Source organism: Notechis scutatus, chromosome 4 (genome assembly GCF_049901735.1).
Source record: "Notechis scutatus isolate UNSWTSFEM ecotype Mainland chromosome 4, rNotScu1.2, whole genome shotgun sequence".
Lineage (NCBI taxonomy): Eukaryota > Metazoa > Chordata > Lepidosauria > Squamata > Elapidae > Notechis > Notechis scutatus.
Genome location: NC_142012.1, coordinates 124860949 through 124883142, shown reverse-complemented (window position 1 = coordinate 124883142; position 22194 = coordinate 124860949). Strand labels below are relative to the sequence as shown.

The window sequence follows — 22194 nt, the reverse complement described above, 5'->3', positions numbered from 1 at the left end:
AATGGGGCACAATTCTTTAAACGTTTTAAGGGTTTTTTCCCCCACTGCTGAATCAAGTGTCACCTAGCATTGTATGTAGAGCTCTGAGTCCCAAGGCAAGCATCTCACCATCCCTAGTGGTGAGAGACTTAAGGCACCAAGCCGCCTCCCCAAGTTGTAACAATTGAGGGTAAGTAGGAAGGAAAAATGAAAGAAGGCTCACATAACTGTTTCTTTTCACTGTAACAACCTTGGGCCTGAGGCATTTATGCAGTCCAGTTTTCTTGGTGTATCTCCCCATCTTTTGCAAGGAAGGAAGAATATGAGAGTGAGAAGAAGACTAGCCAGGAGCAGTTGATGGGGTGGGGGAAGCCAGTTTAGTCTAATGGATAGGTGTTGGCCTAGAAACCAGGAGACTGTGAGTTCTAGTCCCGCCATAGGGATGAAACCTAGCAGGGTGATTGCCCAATCACAGTCTCTCGGTCCAGCTATGCACATTCCCTTCTTGCTTCTCTCAAGCTCTTCTACAGTTCCTACCAGGGCCCTGCATTTGAACTACCATATCTAGGCTGAAAAATCTGAATACTGTAGCTACTAGATATGGCTACAACTACTAGATATGACTACAACTACAGCTACTAGATATGGCTACAAAAAATACAGAAAACCCTAGCTCTTTGCTGCCATTTAGAATAGCTAATCCTTGACTTACAACCCCAATTGGGACCAGAATTTCTGTTGCTAGGCAAAACAGTTTTTGAATGAGTCGGACAAAATACTACTACCTCTTTTTGCTACCATTATTAAGTGAATCACTTGATCATTAAGCAAATCTGACTTCCCCATTAATTTTGCTTGATGGAAGTTGGCTGGGAAGGTTGAAATGGTGATCATGTGACCCTGGGACACTGCAATTGTCATAAATACATGCTGGTTGCTAAGTATCCAAATTTTGATTGTGTGATTCTGCGGTAGTTGTAAATGCAAGGGTTAGTTGTAAGTCACTTTTTCAGTGTTGTTGCAATTTTGAATGGTTGCTAAACGAATGGTTGTAAACCAAGGACTGGCTGTAGTCATCCAAATTTTTGCACTCCACATCTGGTAGCCCTACCTGCATGATCAGGTTTATTGAAGATTTGGGACAAGGAATGAATTGGCAGGGAAAAATCAGTAAAATCCAAAATGGTTTTCTCCATCATATTTATACCACCTGCCCCATCCAGTTTTCAAGAGTTGGAAGAAAATTATATAGCATGATAATTTATTGTATGATATGGTCATGTAGGGTCATGTGAATGGTCCTGAATGGTCATGTAGGGCGGACAAAAACGGACACCAGTGTCACGGTGGGCACGGCACAGGCGATATGAATGAGAATGGCCAGAGGATCCTGGACTTTGCCGACTCCCATGATATGACCATCACGAACACCTGCTTCATTAGGCGAGAACCCCAACTCCTCACCTACCATAGCAGAAATGGGAACCACCACACACAGATCGACTACATCATCGCACGACGAAGAGCCGCTAAAAACGTGCTCAACGCCAAGGTGTACCCGCATTTAATCGAGCAGTCAGCACAGGCCGCTGATGGCGAAGATCAGGATCAGAAAGCCCAAGACCAAGATTGACAAAAAGAATGCAGACCAGCCACGAACCAAGTGGTGGAACCAGAAGAAGATGGCGGACCCTCATCAAACCGGAGCAGTTCCTGCAGAGGTCGACGGGCCACAGGAAGCGTGGTCCATGCTGAAGAGCACTGTTCACACTGCCGGCTGCCAACAGCTTGGTTGTACCAAGCCAGGACGGAGACGCATCGAACGAGATACATGGCTCTGGACACCGGAAGTACAAGATGCCGTGCACCTGAAGAAACGGCTCTACAAGGCCTTTCTTCAGGACAAGACCAGCGAGAAGCTCATGGGTACAAGGCGGCCAAAAAGGCAGCCAAGAAAGCAGTAGCAACAGCCAGAAGCTCCCACTACGACGACATCTACGAGAAGCTGAACACGCGAGAAGGCGAGAATGAGATCTACCGCCTAGCCAAAAGCAGACACAGGAAGACCCTGGACATTGACCAGTTTCATGGGATCAACGATTTAAAGGGGAAATTTGATCGTCAACCCCAGAGACGCTGCCGAGAGGTGGCGGCAATACTTCGAGAAGATCTCCACCGAGGAGTTCCCACACCCACGAACCCCGCAAGGTGACCCCCGTCGAAGGCCCAGTCTCAGGCATTCACACCAGCGAGGTCACCGACGCCATCAAGGCCATGAAAAACGGTAAGGCAACAGGACCAGACGACATCCCTGCCGACTTCTGGAAAAAGGCACTACCGGCTCGGCATTGTGGCTGTGCGAGCTGTTCAACAACATCGCCTCCACGGGAATAGTGCCACATGACTGGTACCGCAGCACCACTGTTCCGATCTGAAGGGAAAGGGCAGCCCAGCGGACTGCTCCAACTACAGACCGGTCAGGTTACTGTCACACACTATGAAGATCTTCGACGCGCCCTCGATAAGCGCATTCGGGACATCGTCGACATCAGCGCCAACCAGGCCGGATTCATCAAGAACTGCGCACCACCGATGCCATCTTCGGTGTGCGGATGCTGATGGAGGCTCACAGAGAGAAGAAAATCCCGCTCCACACCGCCTTCTTGGACTTGGAAAAGGCCTTCGACCGAGTCCCGCACGATCTCATCTGGTACGCACTGCGAGATCACGGCGTGCCCGAGCTACTCGCACAATGGGTCCAACTCCTATACAGATGTCACAAAAGCCGTGTAAAAGCGGCAGCTGGGATATCAGAGGAGTTCAATATCACCGTCGGCGTACACCAGGGCTCTGCTCTCTCACCACTGCTGTTCATTCTGGTGATGGACACAATTACACACGACCTGCACACGCCCGCCCCATGGACGCTGCTCTACGCCGATGATGTGTTCCTGGCCAACCTGCGCAAGGCTGAACTCGAGCACCTAGTCCAACAGTGGCACGACCGCCGAGCAGTTCGGGCCCGGTTGAACCTAAAGAAGTCCGAATACCTGACCACTGACAACGAAACGACAGGCTCCATCCACGTGAACGGGCAGGAGCTACCGCGCGCCTCCACCTTCAAGTACCTGGGAACTACTCTTGGGGAAGAAGGCCTACTACAAACTGAGGTGGCAGCCAGGATCAACGCAGCGTGGGGCAAATGGAAGTCCGTCACGGGCGTCCTCTGTGACAAGAAGATGCCGATGCGCCTGAAGGCGAAAATCTATAACTCTGTGGTGCGCCCGTGGCTATATACGGCGCAGAGTGCTGGCCGACGACCAAAGAAGTCGAAAGCAGACTCCAGACAATGGAGATGCGAATGCTCCGATGGTCGGTAGGCCTCACCGTACTCGATCGCGGCCAGGAATGAAGAAGTGCGCAGACGGTTCAACGTCGTGCCCATCCCCACGGTCATGAGGCAGTCCCGCCACGATGGTTCGGCCATGTGAGTCGCGCCAAGGAAGAATCCATCATCAAATCTGCGATGAAGGTGATTGTCGGAGGAGCGAGACCGCGTGGTAGACCTAAGCAACGCTGGATGGACACGATCAAGGCCGATCTAGAGATCGCGAGGCAGACCCGACATACGTGGCAGACAGAGAGGCGTGAAGCAGTACTCAAGGACATTAGCGGACTCGCCAGAGCGCGAGACAAACGCTGAAGAAAAAGAAGAAGAAGAAGAAGATAATTTATTGTATATATAATATGTCTCACCAAACTGAAATTGTCTAGATGTGTTGTAATGGTCTGAGAACAGGCAACTATCTATGCTATGTAACCATTTGGAATAAATTAGCCCGTAGGTTTTTAGAGTACCACATTTTTCCTTCCCTTGGAAAAGAAAAAAAAATCATAGAACAAATTTCATTTTTGGAAATCATGAAATATATGGAGCTTCACTGTGCAACTCCATATATATTTATTCAGAAATACAATGGAGTTCAACAGTTTTTGCCCACAGGTATGTACAGGATTGCAGCCCTCATTTGATCAATGAAGTCAACAAACTGGCTGGGAAGCCTTGATTTTTGGAACAAGTGACCTAAGGTCTTAAATATCATTAAATATTTACCTAACTTTGGCAAATTGACTGTCAAAATTTGCTCATATGACTCAGGACTAGAAGTGCTGCAAAGGAGATAAAAACAGATTTAGCAAAGTAAGGATATTTTAAAGTGACATTTGACATTTAAGTTATATATTAAGTTTATGTATTTCAAGCAGTTTAATTTAAATTTTATAATTTGGTTAATTTACTTTATAATAGAACTGAAATTTGAATGCTAATTGAATCAACATTTTATCTGTGAGAATAACTTGATAAATAACACTTAGTTTTGCATCTTAATATAAATATTAAATAACTATTTTATTGCTTTCTATCAACAGAATATCAGTAGACAGAAATCTGCTTCTGTTTGCACAATTTGAGAAGGAAACTGCTTCATTTTTTGTTTTGTTGAAGAATGGCTTTGAAAGATTTTCAAATACCAGCATTGCTTCTTGTTTTTCTGAGTTTTATATTTTTACTTACTACTACTGCATCCAGCAATTGGAGAATATCAAGTATAGTCAATACTACAAATTGGAAGTATGAAGGTCTGTGGATGAATTGCGAAGCTACTTCATTGGGTTTCATTCGGTGCAATACATTATACACCCTGTTAAGTTCAGACAGTAAGTTGTGTTTTTATATATAAAATGATGGGTTGCTATTGTGTTTTTGACACTATGAAATTGTAATATATTTACTTAATATGTTATCAAAATACATGGAAATATTTATACAGATCTATACGTTTTCATAGATTCATAGAATTCATCGAATTCTCTAATTTAATACTGGGTTGAACTTATTTGTTACTGAAAACACTGACAGTGTTGGAAACAACATATAGAACTAATACAGTTTGCCTGCATTTGAGTCATGTCAGCACTGCCAGTAGATAGAGTGGAGAATTACATATACTCTCTATTGCTTTCCTTTTCTTTGATGTTTGAACATAGGTCTGTGCCACACTCTCTATTTTCTGATGTCTGTCCCATGTGTATATTTTCTGTTTTGCATGTTTTATTGAACTTTTTAATATTAGATGCTAGAAAAGGCTTTAATCATTCCATCCTTAATATGCTGTAAAAGACTTCAGAACTTGAATTTCAAAGCTTAGATTTATATAAACATTAAAATCGGAATCCTTCATGGAAACCACTGAAGCTATTAAAATATATTTGCTTTACCCTAGAAAAATAAGAAAAAAATGAAAAAAAAAACAGGAAAGAAAAAATAAATTTAAAAAATATCCCAAAAGATATCACAATAAATATAGAAAAAAATATCATTTTACTCCATTGTCATAAATCTGAAATAAAATTGTCTTTCCATAATAAAAAATAATCTTTAATCAAATCCTATGAACAAGCTTATGAATATTTGACCAGAATAGGACATTGTGAGACAAGCACATATTATACATGTAAGTGTCCTCTCTGTCATTTTATATGTTCAGCATAAATATTATCCGAAACATCCAATAAATATGAAATAATCAGGTCTCATGCATTAAGAGCTTTGTGGATAACTGCCACCATGTTGAATTGAACCCAGAACAGAGACAGTAGCCTACTGGCAACAGAGCCGAGGTTTATCATTAACTCATAGAAGCATAATTCCCTGCCCCAGTGTGTACTGTACCAGCTACAGCTTGAAAGGTCAATAATTTGGTCAAAGACATTCTGGACATTTCACAATATGGATGTTAAACTAATAAACAACTTTTAGTCCCACCACAACATGCAGCCCACCAAGCTGCCTTGTATGTATAGCATGCTGGTATTTGTTTGTTTTTTGAAAACTGAACAAATCTGCTGCAGCCAAATGTTGCCCCTCCCAGGAAGGAGCCATCACTGCCTTGAAGATACATTTCCAAGGGCTTTCAGACATGTGGAGGCTATAGCAAACAGGAAGTGAGCTGCCACTGAGGCAATGGTCATATAAGGCGGGCTTGAATCAGTTCTAAAAAACTAATTTGAGAAAACACCTGAAACAGCCCTTTTCCTAGTTCACGCAACAATAAAGTGAGGGAAGACTGAAGCATGTTCAAACTTACAAGATTTTGTTACCATAGTGTTACAATGACAATACTGTAGTCCAACCTCTATGGCTGTGATGGCGCACCAATGGCACGCATGCCACAGGTGGCACGCAGAGCCATTTGTGCAGCACACAAGCCCCAGCCAAACTTACCTGCACTGCAGCCTTGGGAGGCCATAAAAAGGGCCTTCTGGAAATACTGAAAGTGCCAAAATGTGCCATTTTTTGCCTTCCAAAGGCTGCAGCTTTCCTCAAGCCCCCGGGAGGGTGAAAATGGCCTTCCCGCAGGCTTCAGAGGCCCTCCGGTGGCTGAAAATGTGCACTTCCGGTATTTCCGGAAGGCCTGTTTTTCGGCCTCCCGTGGCTGCAGATGTTTCTCTCGAGCCTCCGGAAGGGTGAAAACGGCCTCAAATGGGCTGAAAATCAGCTGGGAGGTGCATGCACAGTGCAGGTAAGGGGGCAGGGTGGGGGTTGCATTGCATTGTGGGTGTTGGCACGCATGCGCGCTTTCGGCACACCACAACAAAAAGGTTTGCCATCACTGCTCTACGGTATTAGTGCTTAATTTTGTCTACCTTATCAAACTGTCAAGACCTTACCAAACTATCAGCTCCATCACTGTTGCCATGCTGGCATCCGCCAAAGAGCAGATATTTTTTATTTATCAGCGTGGCCCTTTTATCTCTGCAAGTTGTGCAGACCTGTTATGGCTTATTAAGTTAGTGGATCAGTTTATTAAATATATACTGCTGTATATATTTAGGATACTCAAGCAGCTGCTTAGAACTGTACATCACGTCAGGTTCAGCTGTACCTGATATCTACCTGCAAGGGCAAAGAGCGCTTGCATTGTCAACAGTACCACTTGCTGGCATGGCTGTATACCCCAGCAATACTGCCAACTTCTTTCTCTTTTAGACAGTCTGATCTGGTGGCAGCAAGACAGTAATACATTTGCAGCAGGAAGTAAGGAGTGACTTGGCTCTGATGGATGTCATATTAAGTTTAATATGGCTTGTAGAATAGTGTCATCAGCCACTGCTAGAGTAACCATATAATTGTAATCCAGGCCAGAAGCTTGTTATTTTAAGACATTAAGGCCGCTATGCCAAAGGGGTCCTCAAATATGCTAGAAGCTCTGAAATTGATGGTTCTTGGAATAGAACATAGTTATTTATAAAAGGCAGAGTAGAAGAGTTATTGACTGGGAGACTCAGGCAATAAGCTTTAGCATGAACCACTCTGGTATCATAAAATGTTCTGCTAGGGTCACTTGAAATGTTGGGAAATATTTTACTGATTCCTAAAATATAGCTAGCTATGACATTTAATTACATTCCATTTTATGTTTTGCTTCCACTGAACAGCAATTGCCAAGGATGATAACTTTAAAACCAATAAGTTTTCTTTTAACTTAGAACATATCTGGTTTGCTGTATTTCTCCCATTGCATCATTTTCAGAAAATTACCAGATACTGCTTAATATGAATTTCCTCAGATCTGAAACCCTAGCCGTCCTAGACTGCCAAATGTAGGTAGACAGCATCATCATTCCTCAGGCAAAACACCCCCACATTGTTCATGGTGCCTTGTGATTTGGTGTGTGTGTGTGTGTGAAGTATCAATTTTTATTTAAAAGCAATTGCACAGAGACAGAAACAGATTCCAAACCTTTCTGGTATGTCTTTCGTTGATGTGTATGTTCACATATTTATTCAGTGAAACAATTTGCTGAATTGAAAAATATCTACATTTGAAGTTTATATTTATATTATGTTATGAAAAGAAAATAATATAAAAGTTTCTTCAAAGTGGTTGATCTCTTTGTGGAGGCATATTATTTGATTTACCTTCAGATTCTTGCCATTTCAAAGGAGTTATAAATATTAAAAATAAAACAAATGAAGAACATTCTATATAACTTTTTCTGTGTAAGAAATTTAAATTTGTATTTTGAGACAGAGAAATAGAATATAAAAATTTATAGTGCTTGAAATAAAACGGGGGGGAAAGCAATAAGTTTATGATGGTTGGTATTGATTTGTGACACAGATATTGTCAGGATTCCTGCGATCTCCCTAATTAAATCATAAACCTCAAGCCAAGCTTCAAAAAACTTCAAAAGATTTATTAGGAGCAACATGTAGCATGACCTGTATGAAGCCGACTCTGAGACACATAATTTACAATCACCTTGTCTTCCCCCCACCTCATCATAATTCAGCTTTCTCCAATGAAACATGTTCATGGGCTGGGTGTCATCACTCACATTCTCCAATAAAGGATTTTCAAGGGCAGAATATCAGGTTGCCTAAGTTACAATCTTTGTGAGATAAGCTTGGAATGTGCTTCTCATTTTATTTTCCATATGCTCTGTCAGGTCTTTCCCCCCTTTCTCATGGTAATTTGGAAACAGGCATAGGAATGTTTTACAAGTTGACAGGTATAGCTTTGTATAATAAAAGAGCATTCTGTTTGTAAAGACTAATCTTGTGTCCATGAAATGGGGAAGTTGTCTGATGTATTAGCGATGTCATGCTCTGCATTAATGATTTAATAAAAGCATATAATCGATTATGTATGTAATGTATGTAAACAAATTATCTGCTTACATACCTTTAATAAGGTCTGTAGCAAATATTTGTTTATTTTTCTTCAATGTTGTTTGCTTTTCATCTCCCCAAATAGTTCTTTAGAAGCAAAGCTATATAGTACGTTCTCTCTTAGCTCTTTGCTTCTTCCAGGTGCTTTAATGCTCCTGCTTTGCTGCTTTCATCAATTGAAGTGTGCTGCTTACTAGATGTGCAAACACTTGTGAGATGTAAGTAGGGGTAGTGAAAAGTCCCATGATTGATTCAGTTATTGTTTTTCTTAAATCAAGAGAAAAATATTATATCCCTACCTAAATAACTCAGGCTGGGAATCTGCTTGAGGAAAAGGTTGTATATTCCTCAACTACATTATTTTTCTCTTTCAATATTTTATTTATGCATCTTTCACAAAGCAACAGGAGTAGTGGAGTACATAGTAATTTGAAACATCATAATAGATAGCCCTGACTACAAGAGATACTTGAATATTAGAAAGCCAGAATGGCATTCTGAATGCTGTTCACTTTGCTTCCAGTCAAGTTTTGATTAATGGATGGATGAAAGGCAACATCCATCACTTGCTCTGCACTAAAATCAAAAACTATGGTAATTTTTTTTCTCTCCTGCAGTTTTTATTCAAATATGTCGAGCCCTGATGATTACATCCCTGGTGTTGGGGATGTGCGGAACTCTGCTGGCATTACTCAGTTTGAAATGCCCTCAGCTTGCTTTCAGTGATGAAAAAACAAAAGGCAGGATTTCCATGATGAGTGGAATGGTATTTGCTTTGGCAGGTGAGAAATCTTATATTATATGCATACTAGTCTGTACAAATCATACAGGTGCTTATAAATGATATAGTCTTCTAAGTCCTTTCTAGCAAAATATATTTTAAGCATGACAAAAAGACCTTGAGTGAGCCTTGAAGAACCTTCTTCCAATCCTTAAGCATCTGAGGTAGTTTTGTAGTTTCAAGGAATAGGCCCAAAAGTCCTTTGTTTGCAGATGAAATGTCTTATCAAAAGACTTGCATGGCCCTAATACATATTGACAGGTAATTTTCATCTGTATTTAATCTGTATTGTTTGGCCAGGTCTCTCATCAATGGTTGCTCTCTCGTGGTATGCAGTAAATATCATAACTGAGATTTTTGATCCTTTCTATGCTGGAACAAAGTAAGTCAATATTTCTGTATATTTTTAGTTTTGTTTGGTAATTTTTTTTTAGCATTACCAAACTGCACAGAGGATTTAACTGTCTGTGGGTGATAATTCACATCTATTGTAATAGGTTTGACATTAAAATTGTGTTGGTTTCTTGTTATGTCTGTTCACAAAGATTAACACAATTAACAATAATGCTGTCATGCATTATTGCAATCTTTCTCAATGTGTATGATCTTTATTCTAGATATGAAATGGGATATGCACTGTATCTAGGTTGGACTGGTTCCCTTCTTTCCATAGTTGGTGGGATCCTGTTGATATGTTCATCATGCAAATGAAATCAAAGGTATTTAAGGTGAATTATTAATCTTTTAAAAATCATAGGTATAAATAGGATTTTTAGGAGTGCATTTTAAAGGTCCAGCTGTATACTTTGTCCAGTAACAAACCCACCTATTTCCCATCTTTTGTGGAATATTTTTTGAGAAAAGGGATGTCATATCAATAAAATAATATAAATGCAGGGAATCATAGTGAAATGATGAGGCTTATTTACTGACATGAATATGATTGGAGTATAAGGAATAAATTGATTATGTAGTTATAATCAATTTATTTATAATATTTTCAAATAAATGTCCAACTATCTTGATTTACACAGTAGATCATTTAGCTAGAGAAATAAATCTATATTAAATATCCTCTCATATTAACTAGGTTTCAACTCATTTAAAGCATTTTTTTTTTTTGTTGTTTTTTTTTTTTTTTTTTTTTTTTTGTGGGTTTTGGGTTTTTTTTTTTTTTTTTTTTTTTTTTTTTTTTTTTTTTTTTTTTTTTTTTGGGTTTGGGGGGGGTTTTTTTTTTTTTTTTTTTTTTTTTTTTTTTTTTTTTTTTTTTTTATCAATTTTAACAAAAGCATATGGCAAATTAATGATAACAAAAAAGATTTCTTATACTCACCAAGCAGAAAAAGATAGAGAAATTAAGCATTAGAATCATAAGCCACTTCAAACAGCCCATAGGAAGAGATCCTTTACTTTATCAGGGTTTTTTCCGTTCTCATAGTAAAACTCTCCCCTTAGTAATCTCAGAACAACAGAGCATCAGGTAAGAGAAGATAGAGAAGACTGCTGATACTTGGATGGGGTAAAGCAGGTGGGAGCAGCTAAGCCCTGAATATCAATACAGACTCTTGCACCAGAGGTGGTATTCAGCAGATTCTGACCAGTTCTGGAGAACCGGTAGTGGAAATTTTGAGTAGTTCGGAGAACCAACAAATACCACCTCTGACTGGAGATTTTACAGTATCCTTACCCTGCCACACCCACCAAGCCACGCCCACAGAACCGGTAGTAAAAAAAATTGAATCCCACCGTCTTGCATTCTCCTCGAGAACACCAAAAATTACCCCATGAAGTTTCCAATGCTCTACTAAGAGGAGGCAGATGATCAGACTTAATATTTCATTTGAAAGTTTGGAGCCATTTGTTTTTTCTATTCTGGAGATTCAAACTATTTCACATATCAACATACTGGTACAGTGTATACTTGGTATACTTCCTTTTATCCACAGCTAAAGATTTTAGTTTTAAACAAAATTGGGGGGGGAATGGTAAACTGCATAGGAAAGCATGGGCCTTCATAAGCATACTTGCTTGCTTGCTTGCTTACTTACTTACTTACTATTTATTTATTTAGCATGTGGCATATCATATATATTAACATTTCACCTAGATTAGTAAAACACAATAAAATCTAAATGTGTACATAAAAGGTCTGTGTTCAAATACCAATCACATTGATACCCAAGAATACTTTTAGATTCCACATAAGCTCCATAAATATTCTCAGAAAATGAAAACAGTGACTCAGCCCAATGCTTTTATCATTTCTAAATTCCTTTTCCAGCCCCACCCCTCAAAAATGAAATAATATAAGAACATTACAGAACTAGACAAATGCTGAGAGTAGCCACAGCCTCCACCTTTAAATAAACTGTTTTGCTCTGACCACATTTTGCATTTTCTGAAGGGGCATGCCACTCATCACAGTTATTTTTATACTGCCAGGGTGCCTATTTTCCCATGATCCAAAAAGATTTTAATTTTCTGGTCAATACTAGTCTTGTAAACTAAAATTATGTTACATCTTTCATTTTCATCACCAAAAATATAAGCTGCTTATTTAGACCCGAAATCAGGCGTAATTACTGTATATATTTGTCTGATTATATATTTAGTTTTATGTATGTAGATTTTTTTCTGTTAGCCATCTTGATTGATGAGGGATAGAAAGGTGGGGTAGCCAACCAAATTATATTTGCATTGTAAACTTGAAAACAGCTTAGTTTTACTCAGCTACATCTATTTCATTCGATTATTTGCACAGAATGTATGATTCTTAGTTTCACATTTGTTTGCAATTTAACAATATGGAGAGTCTATGGTTTGATACTATCTATCTAGCTCAATTATAATAAACAAAGGAAATGTAATATATTTATCTATATTTTTAATTACAGAGAACATGGATATCGTTATGCAGCTTTCAAGAACAGTTAATGAACCACAAATTTACATCAAACAGGTGAAGACAGTCACACCTGCCAAAGATTATGCTTAACTAATATTTTAATTAAAACATAATTACATTTGTTAAGCCATTTCAAACAATGCTGTGCAAACTTTTCAAAAGGAGCACTTTGCAAAGTATGCTAATGCGTACAACCCATATCTCCTTCAAGTGTTAAAGCATCCATTGCATCTTCTGGAAGGCTTGCAACAGCTATTGAAAAATCTTCACGGTTCCCTGTAACTCTGTATGTGCACATTCAACACAGAAAAAAACAGAAATAGCTCCTGAGGCAGCTGCAAAGCATTCTAAATAATGTAGTGCTTTAATATTTCATGGAGGGGGGCTTCACTTACGCTTACACAGTTTGTGAAGCATCTTTGTCTAATGCTTTGGCAAAGCCCCAACACATCTTTTCCTCTGTAACACTTACCTTAGTGTGCTCTCCCATTTGTGTCTATTCACAGCACTATGCCCTAGCAATAGCTGGTGTTGCCATCATCTTATCGTCAATCAAAAAGTTTAAATTGTCCTTAGCTGTATTGGTGTTAATGTTGTGTTTTCCTCCTATTCTTACACTAAGAACAAACTCAAGATGTGAAAAAAAAATCTGTTGGGATTTATAAGCCACACTGATGAGCTTGGGGGAAGGCTCAGGAAGGGATTTGCATGTGAGTCAGAAAACAGAAGTTTTCTGCCCACTCAAGATAGATGAATGGCTTTTCAGCTCAACAGTGGGGAAAGGCCCTTAAGCAGTTTATCATTTTAGTGCTGAATATTAGAATAAACATTATGGTATATTAAAAAATTCATGAAAATTATTTAAATCACACAATCATGTAAAATGACATACATTTCCTAATTTGCTAAATTATTTTGGAACTTTATAAAGATATAATTTGCAGAATAAAGCTACTTAAAATTCTGGAGGATTGAAAGTATATTAAAAACAGTATCTGGGAAGGAGCTAATTCTGATTTCTCAAGTATATATAAATAAAGATAGATTATAGATAGACCTATCATTATTGACTTCTAGGTATTGTATGGACAAACTCATCCTGTTTTCTTAGCAGCATTTTTGAGAAATCGCTATTGCCTTCTTCCTATGACCTCAAGTATTACAAAATCACACAAAATCACATTTAATTATTATATCAACATTGTTCTCAAAACAGAAGTGCCAGTTCTCCCTCCAGAAGATTTGACCAACCCATTATAGCTGCATTTAATTGATTATATTTAAAATTTAGCAGATTTCAGAGATTTGAATTATGCTTTATTGAAAGTTTTTTACAGAAGTTTTCAGCTAGTTTCTTAAGACTACAATAATAAAGTAGCTGTTAAGCATAATATTTGGCAGTAACAGGGATTTTTTTAGTATATTAAATTCAGGTGTTACCCAGAAGCATCTTAAATCTTCCTCTTTAAAGGAATTTCACAACATTGTAATCTGAATCAATGTATTTATTATGTGAAATTGTATTTGAAGAAAGAGTTCTTTGCTGCTGTCTTTGCAAATGGTCTTCATATTTCTGTAGCTGAGACCAAAATCCTGCATTAGGCTCTGCCATTGGCCTGGCATTCTTCACAATCTACAAGGTAGGGAGAAAAGCACATTGCATTAATCATAAAGACTTTTTCTCCCAAGCCTTTTGTCCTAAAATTATAAAAAACATAGGATTCAATTGTTATAAGAAAATGTTACAGTTCAGTGGTAGAACAAGTATTTTGTATGCAACAGGTCCAAGAATCCCAATCATTTCCAGGAAAAAGGATAAAACAGCCATGAGAGGGAAGATGCCACCACACCCAAGATTTACTTCTAATCAGAGCAAAAGATGCTACGGTAGAAAGAGAAGAAGTCTGATATGAAATAAGGCAACTTCGTGAGTGTTGCTTTTCCCAATAGCTGTGGCAAGTTAGAAGGCAGTTTGATAGAACAGTTTATTTTTGTTGGGGGGGGGGTTGTTACTTCCCTCCTTACTTCCTGCTTTTGTCATTTTTTAAAATTTTCTGTTTGGTGGAAGTCGATGACCTATGATTAGAGAGGCACAATCAGTGAACTTGGAGGGAAAGGTATGATTTGAATTGGATAAACTCAGATGCGTTTAGCTTTCTGTGACTTAGTTGAAGTGCAATTTGCAAATAAAGAAAAATATTAAATTGTGTTAGGCAAAGAATTAGGAATTTATGCCCACCATTTATGAATTGGATTGCATAGAATAAATTAAAGGTAATGAAATGATTTCAAGAAATACTAAGGAACACCACCAACAGCAACATTATTTCTTTCTAGACTCAAAATTAAAGGCTGTACTAATTCTGGAGTAACACATTATTGTTAAGGTCAGAAGTTTGACTCAGGGATCAACATCTCTCATATCCACACATTTCTTTTTTAACATTGTTGCTCAGTCAAGAAACAACACAAAAATTGGACTCTGATAGTAGATGAGGATTTACAGCATGAGTAACTTTGAATCTCAGGCTGGGAGAAAATGAATTATTTTGCTCTTCATAGAAAAAAAAAGAAAATAGAGAAATAAGCTCCTTTCTCAGAAAGGAGCTTGCAAATAAAAGTAGCATAGAAAGGCTATTTTTGAAATGTCTGGAATTAACAAAGTATTACACTACATTACTATTGGAAGTACAAATTAAAATGTAAAATAATTTACATTTAGTCTTCAGAGTTCAGGTTTTATAAGTTCCCATTAATCAGATGAGATTTAAATTAGCTATTATCATAATTCAATTGTGTTATGGTACTTTCATTAAGTTCCTTTATAAAACATAATGCTGAATCATTTTATTGAGATGGCCATCTAGTTAAATATTTAAGTATTTGTTTCATACACCACCAAAGTATAAGTCCATTTAATCAGATACAGAAGTAATTTTTATTTTCAGCATGCTCACAGTACCTCAAAGGCATCCTTCAGCCTGAGCTTTTGATGTTTCATCAAGTAAGCAGTGCAGATAGTTGCAGATCTGCTGCGACCATTTTTACAGTACACTAAGCAGTTCCCGCCTCTTTGGATGGTGTCTTCTATGGCATCACTGCAATGCTCAAAGTACTTATACAAGTCCTCTGAAGGATCATCAAAGACAGGGATTCTCAGCAATTGGCCTTGCTGAAAGCTTGGGAAGGGCTGTTGTCTGGAGACATTGATACAGAACGTGATTCTCTCTTGACTGAGGAGACTCTCACAGCAGGCTGACCTAGAATTGCTAATGAACAAAGAATCAGCAACTTTGCCGAGGGACAACATTTGGCGGTGAATGACAATATCCCAGCAAGAGAAGTACTGAAGATTTCTTGAGGAGGAGCTGAGAACAGGAAATAGGGGATACCCAAAAGTAGCATGAGGGTAGATTGTCTAGATTCCTTGTTCTTTAACCATCTGTGTGCTGTGCTATTTTTATTCTGCTGGCAGCCTCAAGGATTATATTACAGACTGTTCCACCCTTCTCTAAAATTGCAGCAGATTGATTTGAGCCTGAACATAGCCTCAGAATAATATTAGTAGTATTAAACTGGAAACAAAAGATCCTCTCTAAGATTGATGAGTTTACTAATACTGGTAGAGATGAAAATAAACAAGAATGAATAAACAACATGTGATGACCCAGAGTATATCAGAAATATAACAAAACCCAAAATGTAACTAAAAGTCCTTTAATGCCTTCAACTTGCCTTCACTGTTTAATTGTTCACAGTGGAGGAGTAAATTATTTTCAAAATAACATTTCAAAGGAAAGAAACACAACTCAAATTCAAAGAGCGGATAACGAAACAAAAACAAAAAACAAACCGCATTGAATAGTTTTCCATTGTAGTGGAGATAGCATTCAGGATTGGGTGATCAGTCTCTGCCTGTGACTGGACTGAGTCTGTCAAAACTTTGATGACACTCCCTCCGCTGCTAGGGACCTCCCCAGAAATTGACTCAGTCACCTTGTTGGACGACGTGTTAATTTCTTCTCCTAGCAAATTTAACAAATCCTTTCAAATTGATTGGAAAAGTAGGAATAAAAACACCAATCTTGAATTCTATTGTAAGCCAGAACCGGTCTACCACTTTGACAGCTGTCAAACTGCAGCATGGCCGGGGTTCTGCCCCGGTCGTTGGACTTCGGATTGGCTGAGGGCCGATCTACAAGGTACTGAGGTTCTGGTTGCAGGAGGAGTTTGAATGCCATCATCACCTCCTTCCTGCATTTTGGCTTGGGAGGCTCCCAGCAGTTTCGGCCATGGGAGATGCTGAGATTAACCGCGGTAGCCTTTCAAGGGGCAGAAGACCTGCAGTGAAGAGTACAGGTAGTGAGAGTAGGTTTAGGAAAGTGAAAGGCTGCAGCGTGCTCGGAGTGACTCCAGAGTAAGATCGTTGGAGTCAGAGATGGCAGAATCACAAAAGGCTAGCCGCGATGTCAGCAGAGTGGAGGGGGCGGCTCGACAGCTGTCACACTCTCTAAGCCCAGCAGCCCCAGAACATATGGTTTCATTTTACAGACCCAAGCCAAAGGACAAGGCTGCAGGAACCCGAAAGGGCTCCAAGGCAGTAGAGGGGATGAGCACCTCAGGAACAAGGCACTGGATAAAGTGTGGGCTCGAGGGAAAGAGCAAAATGATAAGGAAATGGCGCCCTGCATAATTTCCCGCCCAAATGAGGAACGGCCATTATCGAGAGGAGAGAGGCAACTGATAACTGACAGGACTGCAGTAGCAGAAGTGGCCATAAGGGGAGCTGAAGAGCAGGAATCTATTGTGGCTTCTGAGATGAGAAATTTCTTCTCTGTCTGCCCAACAACAGAGCAACTGACAGTTACTGATCAGAGGCACAGAATGGCTCCAGAAGCAACCTTTACTCCCATGTCAGCTGGGATCAGACCAGTTAGGGCACAGGAACCTGAGTTCCAGATTAATATGCAGGCTATGTTCAATGAGGCAATGAGGCAAGGAGTGTCAGCTGTCTTGAGACAGACCAGAGGTTTTCCATCAGAGGTTTCTGCTTTCTCATCCAGATGCAGTAGGAGACACAGGTCTCATTATGATGATGATCTTTCCCTGCATACAGAATCAGGTGTGTATATTCCTGCTGTAAGCTAGCACTCCATCACATCTGACAGTGGCCAGCTGATGGACAGAAACTATTCCGATGATGAGGGCCTCGGGGGGGGGTTTTAATTTTTTTTTTTTTTTTTTTTTTTATTTAAAAATTTTTTTTTTTTGTAAAGGGGGGGGGGGGGGGGGGGGGTTTTCTTCCGGGCCGGCGGGAGCCTGCAACCCGAAGACCCCAATGACCTATTGTTTTCTGAGAAAACAGTCACAGCAGATGTCAGCCCTGTGCCAAAGATGTTCACCACAGTCATCCAAAGACAGTGGTCGTCCCTCGGATCGGTCCAAGCCCTTGCTCCCTAGACAAGAAATTGTTTAATGTAGGAGGTGATCTTTCCAAGGCCTTGGAAGTGCCCGATGTTGACGCCCCAGTTGCAGCCCTGCAGGCCAACACAGACATCCCTGGGGAGCCTGAGGACTCACTGAAGGCTGAGGACAAGAAGGCTGAGCAAACGTTGCAAAGAACACACCTGTCAGCAGCATGGGCAGTGAAAGCTTCCACAGCCGCATCTTTCTTCAAAAGGGCCTCTCTCATCTGGCTCCAGGAGCTACAGGAGAGAATTCCACAGGACGATGTCAGATCACACCTGCATGTGAACAAACTATTGGCAGCAGTGGAATTTTCATCTGATGCCACACTGAGTGCTGCCAGATTTGCATCCAGGGCAATAGGGGGAACAGTGACCTCTTGTCGCTTTGGCTAAAGCAATGGCAGGCTGATATGAGGCACAAGTGGAGGTTAAAGGGGATAAATCGTTTGGAGAGGATCTGGACAAGGTCGTAGTGGACTCTAAGGACAAAGGGAAGGTTTTGCCATCCAAGTCCAGAAAAAGTGATTATAGACCAACTCCCTATGCCAGACGCTCCTATTATAGGACTCCTGAAATAGGAGGGGGATTCCCCAGACCCCAGAGGTCTTTTGCCCCCAGGCAGGAACAAACCCAGGACAGGACAGGTAGACATCATCCTTTTAACAATAAGCAGCCCTTTCAAAGGGCTGGGGGTCGTCCCTTCCGATGCTCCAGATAAAATGGAGACCAACCCTCCCATTGGGGGACGTCTGTCCTTGTTTGCCAGGCGTTGGGAGGAAGTAACCACTGACACCTGGGTCCTGGAGGCAGTCCGCTCCGGACTATCTATAGAATTCCTCTCTATGCCCCCGAGGTTTTTCATTTGTTGCCCTATCTCTAGGAATACAGAGAGAAGGAACCTTATGGAAACAGCTATTCAGCACCTGCTGGAGATTCAGGCTATTCAGCCTGAGGGTCAACAAGGCATGGGATTCTATTCCATATTGTTTGTAATCCCAAAAGCCTTGGGGGGATGGAGGGCAGTTCTGGATTTGAAGCCTTAACCGCCGGGTGAAATACAGGCGGTTCAAGATATATTCACTCCAGTCCATCCTGGAGGGAATTAGGGAGGGGGACTTCCTTATCTCCATTGATTTAACGGAGGGCTCTCTCCATGTCCCTATTATCCCTTCTCATCGACAATTCCTCAGGTTCTGCTACAATGAGATGCACTACTAATACAGGGCCTTGCCCTTTGGACTTTCCTCAGCCCCCAAGTCATTCACTAAGCTGTTGGCAGCCCACCTTAGGGCTATACCAGTTAGGGTCCAGTGTTATCTCAATGACATACTGATCCAGTCTTCTTCCCCATCTAGAGCTGTAGAGGATTTAGAGATTCAGGTGCTCCAAGAGCATGGCTTCTCTGTCAACGACCACTTGTTCAAAGCAAATACCCATTCAGAATTGAACCATCAACTATTGTATTACTTTTGGGTAGAAAGCATGTTTTTCCATCACTAGAATCAAGCAATATGTCCAAAGAAGAAGAAGAAGCAAGGGACCTAGAATGATTGAATCAAACTTCAGAAAATAGTTGAATAACACAAAGAACAAATCAACAACATTACAATTAGAGTTATGTGAGAGGGCAGGAGAAAAGATTCCCAGAAACTGGCACATATATAATAATATATAATACATGGATTATATATTATATATGGATGGTGGAATGTAAAATATTCTTTAGAGACAGATATATTTATATGCTTGTATTGCTTGATTCCGAAATTGCTATTGAATATTCAGAGATCCCTCTGAGTGTTAAGATCCAATGGGCATTTCCAAATATTTGGGCAAGTACAGGTATTCCTCTACTTACAACCACAATTGAGCCCAGAATTTATGTTGCTAAGTGGAAAATCTGTTAAGTGAGTTTTGCCCCATTTTACAACTTTTCTTACCACATTTGTTAAGTGAATTGCTGAAGTTAAATATTGACTTTGCTTGTCAGTAAGTCACAAAAGATCACATGACCCCGGGACACTGCAACCATCATAAATGTGAGTCAGTTATCAAGCATCTGAATGTAAATCACGTGACCATGTGGATGCTGCAGTGGTCATAAGTCACTTTTTTCAATGCTGTTGTAACTTTGAACAGTCAACTAATGAACTGTTGTAAGTCGAAGACTACCTGTATATTATGGACGATCACAGGAATAGCAGAGGCACAAAGATGTGTCATGACAGATTTATCACAGAAATGCTAATCTCATTGGAAAGGTGCTGTAAAGAAGCATGAAGTCAATTTCCTTTTTAATGAGGGTTGAACACAAGACAGTTTCTCTTTGGTTAGCTGTTCATCTTACTGAAAAGCCCTCAGGGCATACAACATGCTCTATTTAAATGAAAATTATCCAGAACTCCAAATATTTTGCTTCTCCAATGTCCAAAATAAAATGAAAGCATCTTTTTTCATCTTGTCTAAAATTCCATCCAGAATACATGCAGTTTTACCATACAGCAGATATATTCAGTTCAGTTCAGTCTAGCTTCGGGTCAATAAACAGAAGCAACAAGGCCCTTCAAAACTACAGAGGAAGCTATGTTTGAAAGCATTTAGCATACTGCACGATCACAATAACACAACAAAGCAGCTGATTAGATTTCCTAGTACAATATGGGATAAGAGTGATCTTAAGCATGGTATCAATGTGTCAACATTTATCAGTCAACCTAATGTGTTAATAATCGGTAGAGAAATGGTTAATGTATTGTAACCTTAGTCTATAAAATTGCCCAAAACATCTAGATATAGTGGCACAGCAATCTCAGAGCTATAAGTATTTACCAGGGAGAAGTAAAGGATGATCTGCAGCTAAGTGAGTGGGCTCAGTTATAGTGGCAATGGGTGCAATATTGGAAGATCTGAAATATCAGGCTTGGGAGAGACTGTCATGAAGAAAACTATGTGGTCACTTGGAATAAGAAAATGACTTGATAGCTTGTAATAATCAAATGTTACCAGTTCACAAAGGTAACATTTTGTGGAAGGTATAAAGAAGTCCTTTTGTATCATTGATGTTACAGAATAGGGCTATTTCTTCTTCAGCTCCTTCATTTGTCCAGAAAGTTCATAATGAAGAGTCCAATTCATATACACATGGATATCTAAATATACACATGGATATCTAGATTGGATATGATAGCTACTTCACTTTTCAAATCAACCCACAAAATTACACAATTTTTACATTAAAAATAATGTTCTAAATAATTTGAAACTCGTAAGATTAATAAGGCAGCATTTGAACAATATTAAGATCAGCCAAAAAAACCCAACAATCTTGACGTAAAATCATTCCAAAATTCTCTATCTGCTATGGCCTACAACCAGATCAGCAGAGGCTACAATCCAGGAAAAGCTTCCTTAAGTTAATGGAAAACTTTGAAGAATTTGAAAGCAGACTGGAATATGGAAAACTACAAAGAACCAACACTGGATAGAACCAGTGGAGGAGCTGGCATCTGTGTCTGGTGAAAACTGGGAAGGAGGGAAATCGTTGGATAGGCTCCACATGGGTACAAGAAGATCCAGAGACACTATGAACAAATGGGGCTATCCAGTGGCTTCTATTCTTCCTGACTGTGGTGACATGCAGACAACACATATATATAACTGCTCTTTGTATCCCAATCAGTGTACATTCGAGGATCTCATGGCAGCATAACAGAATGCAACTTGTGTTGCTAGTTTCTTGGCAAGATCTGTTTAATTTGTACGTATTTTAATCTTGTATTTTATATTTTATGTCATATAGTACCCTTATTTTAATTGTGATGCTTCTGTCATGACTAAACAAACATTCCAGAATTGGTTCTTTGGAATAATAATTTGCGCACATTCTCTCAATGATTTCTCCAAAACCAGTTTTTTTCAGACAGCATAAGTCAGATACCGAGCATGTGAGTATACAAAGAAAACAAACAGTATATGTAACAAGTTCACAGTATGTTATCAAACATAAAGAAAATCAATAGGTTGGGAAAACACATATGGCATTTTAATGGAGTCTCAGTTTAAAAGAAATGGCACAAAACTACACATCTACTAAAATTGCCAGTGTCCTTTCCATGTTTGGGGAAAGAACTAAGACCCACTCCCATAACTAATGAGAGTTCAAGGAGTTAGAAGATTAAGGCCAATAGGCAACAAAGCCCAGTACATCCATGTTCAAGACAAAACTGAATCCTTCCCATACTTGCAGCATCACAACTATAATTTTCTTATAGCTTTCTACCATTGGAAGAATGTACCTCAAATACTTCAAATCCTGTAAAAGTAT

At 39.6% G+C, this 22194-nt stretch overlaps 3 protein-coding genes across 3 annotated transcripts in view; 2 read left to right on the top strand and 1 right to left on the bottom strand.

Moving 5' to 3' along the window:
• The first annotated feature begins 298 nt into the window (after window positions 1-298).
• The window catches only part of DNMBP (dynamin binding protein), a 224312-nt gene continuing 202416 nt past the window's right edge, over window positions 299-22194 (top strand). The window contains exon 1 of the mRNA XM_087964759.1: window positions 299-307. Coding sequence (XP_087820885.1) covers window positions 302-307 — 6 coding nt within the window. The 5' untranslated portion in view covers window positions 299-301. The remainder of the gene's footprint in view (window positions 308-22194) is intronic.
• On the top strand, window positions 4102-13456 carry LOC113419757 (claudin-15-like). Its single transcript, XM_087964780.1, has 6 exons — window positions 4102-4180; window positions 4411-4698; window positions 9334-9498; window positions 9798-9879; window positions 10115-10216; window positions 12392-13456. The coding sequence occupies exons 2-5, from the start codon at window positions 4488-4490 to the stop codon at window positions 10206-10208; spliced, it is 552 nt and encodes a 183-aa protein (XP_087820906.1). The 5' UTR covers window positions 4102-4180; window positions 4411-4487; the 3' UTR covers window positions 10209-10216; window positions 12392-13456.
• On the bottom strand, window positions 12366-15848 carry LOC113419845 (dual specificity phosphatase 28). Its single transcript, XM_026679466.2, has 2 exons — window positions 15365-15848; window positions 12366-14035 (listed from the first exon to the last, which is right to left on the bottom strand). The coding sequence occupies exons 1-2, from the start codon at window positions 15710-15712 to the stop codon at window positions 13868-13870; spliced, it is 516 nt and encodes a 171-aa protein (XP_026535251.1). The 5' UTR covers window positions 15713-15848; the 3' UTR covers window positions 12366-13867.

Coding starts and splice junctions, on each gene's coding strand:
- LOC113419757 (XM_087964780.1), top strand. CDS start 4,488: ATGGCTTTGAAAGATTTTCAAATACCAGCATTGCTTCTTGTTTTTCTG. Junction 4,699..9,333: donor CACCCTGTTAAGTTCAGACA/GTAAGTTGTGTT, acceptor TCTCTCCTGCAG/TTTTTATTCAAATATGTCGA. Junction 9,880..10,114: donor CCTTTCTATGCTGGAACAAA/GTAAGTCAATAT, acceptor TCTTTATTCTAG/ATATGAAATGGGATATGCAC.
- LOC113419845 (XM_026679466.2), bottom strand. CDS start 15,712: ATGTTGTCCCTCGGCAAAGTTGCTGATTCTTTGTTCATTAGCAATTCT. Junction 14,036..15,364: donor GGCTGAAGGATGCCTTTGAG/GTACTGTGAGCA, acceptor CCTACCTTGTAG/ATTGTGAAGAATGCCAGGCC.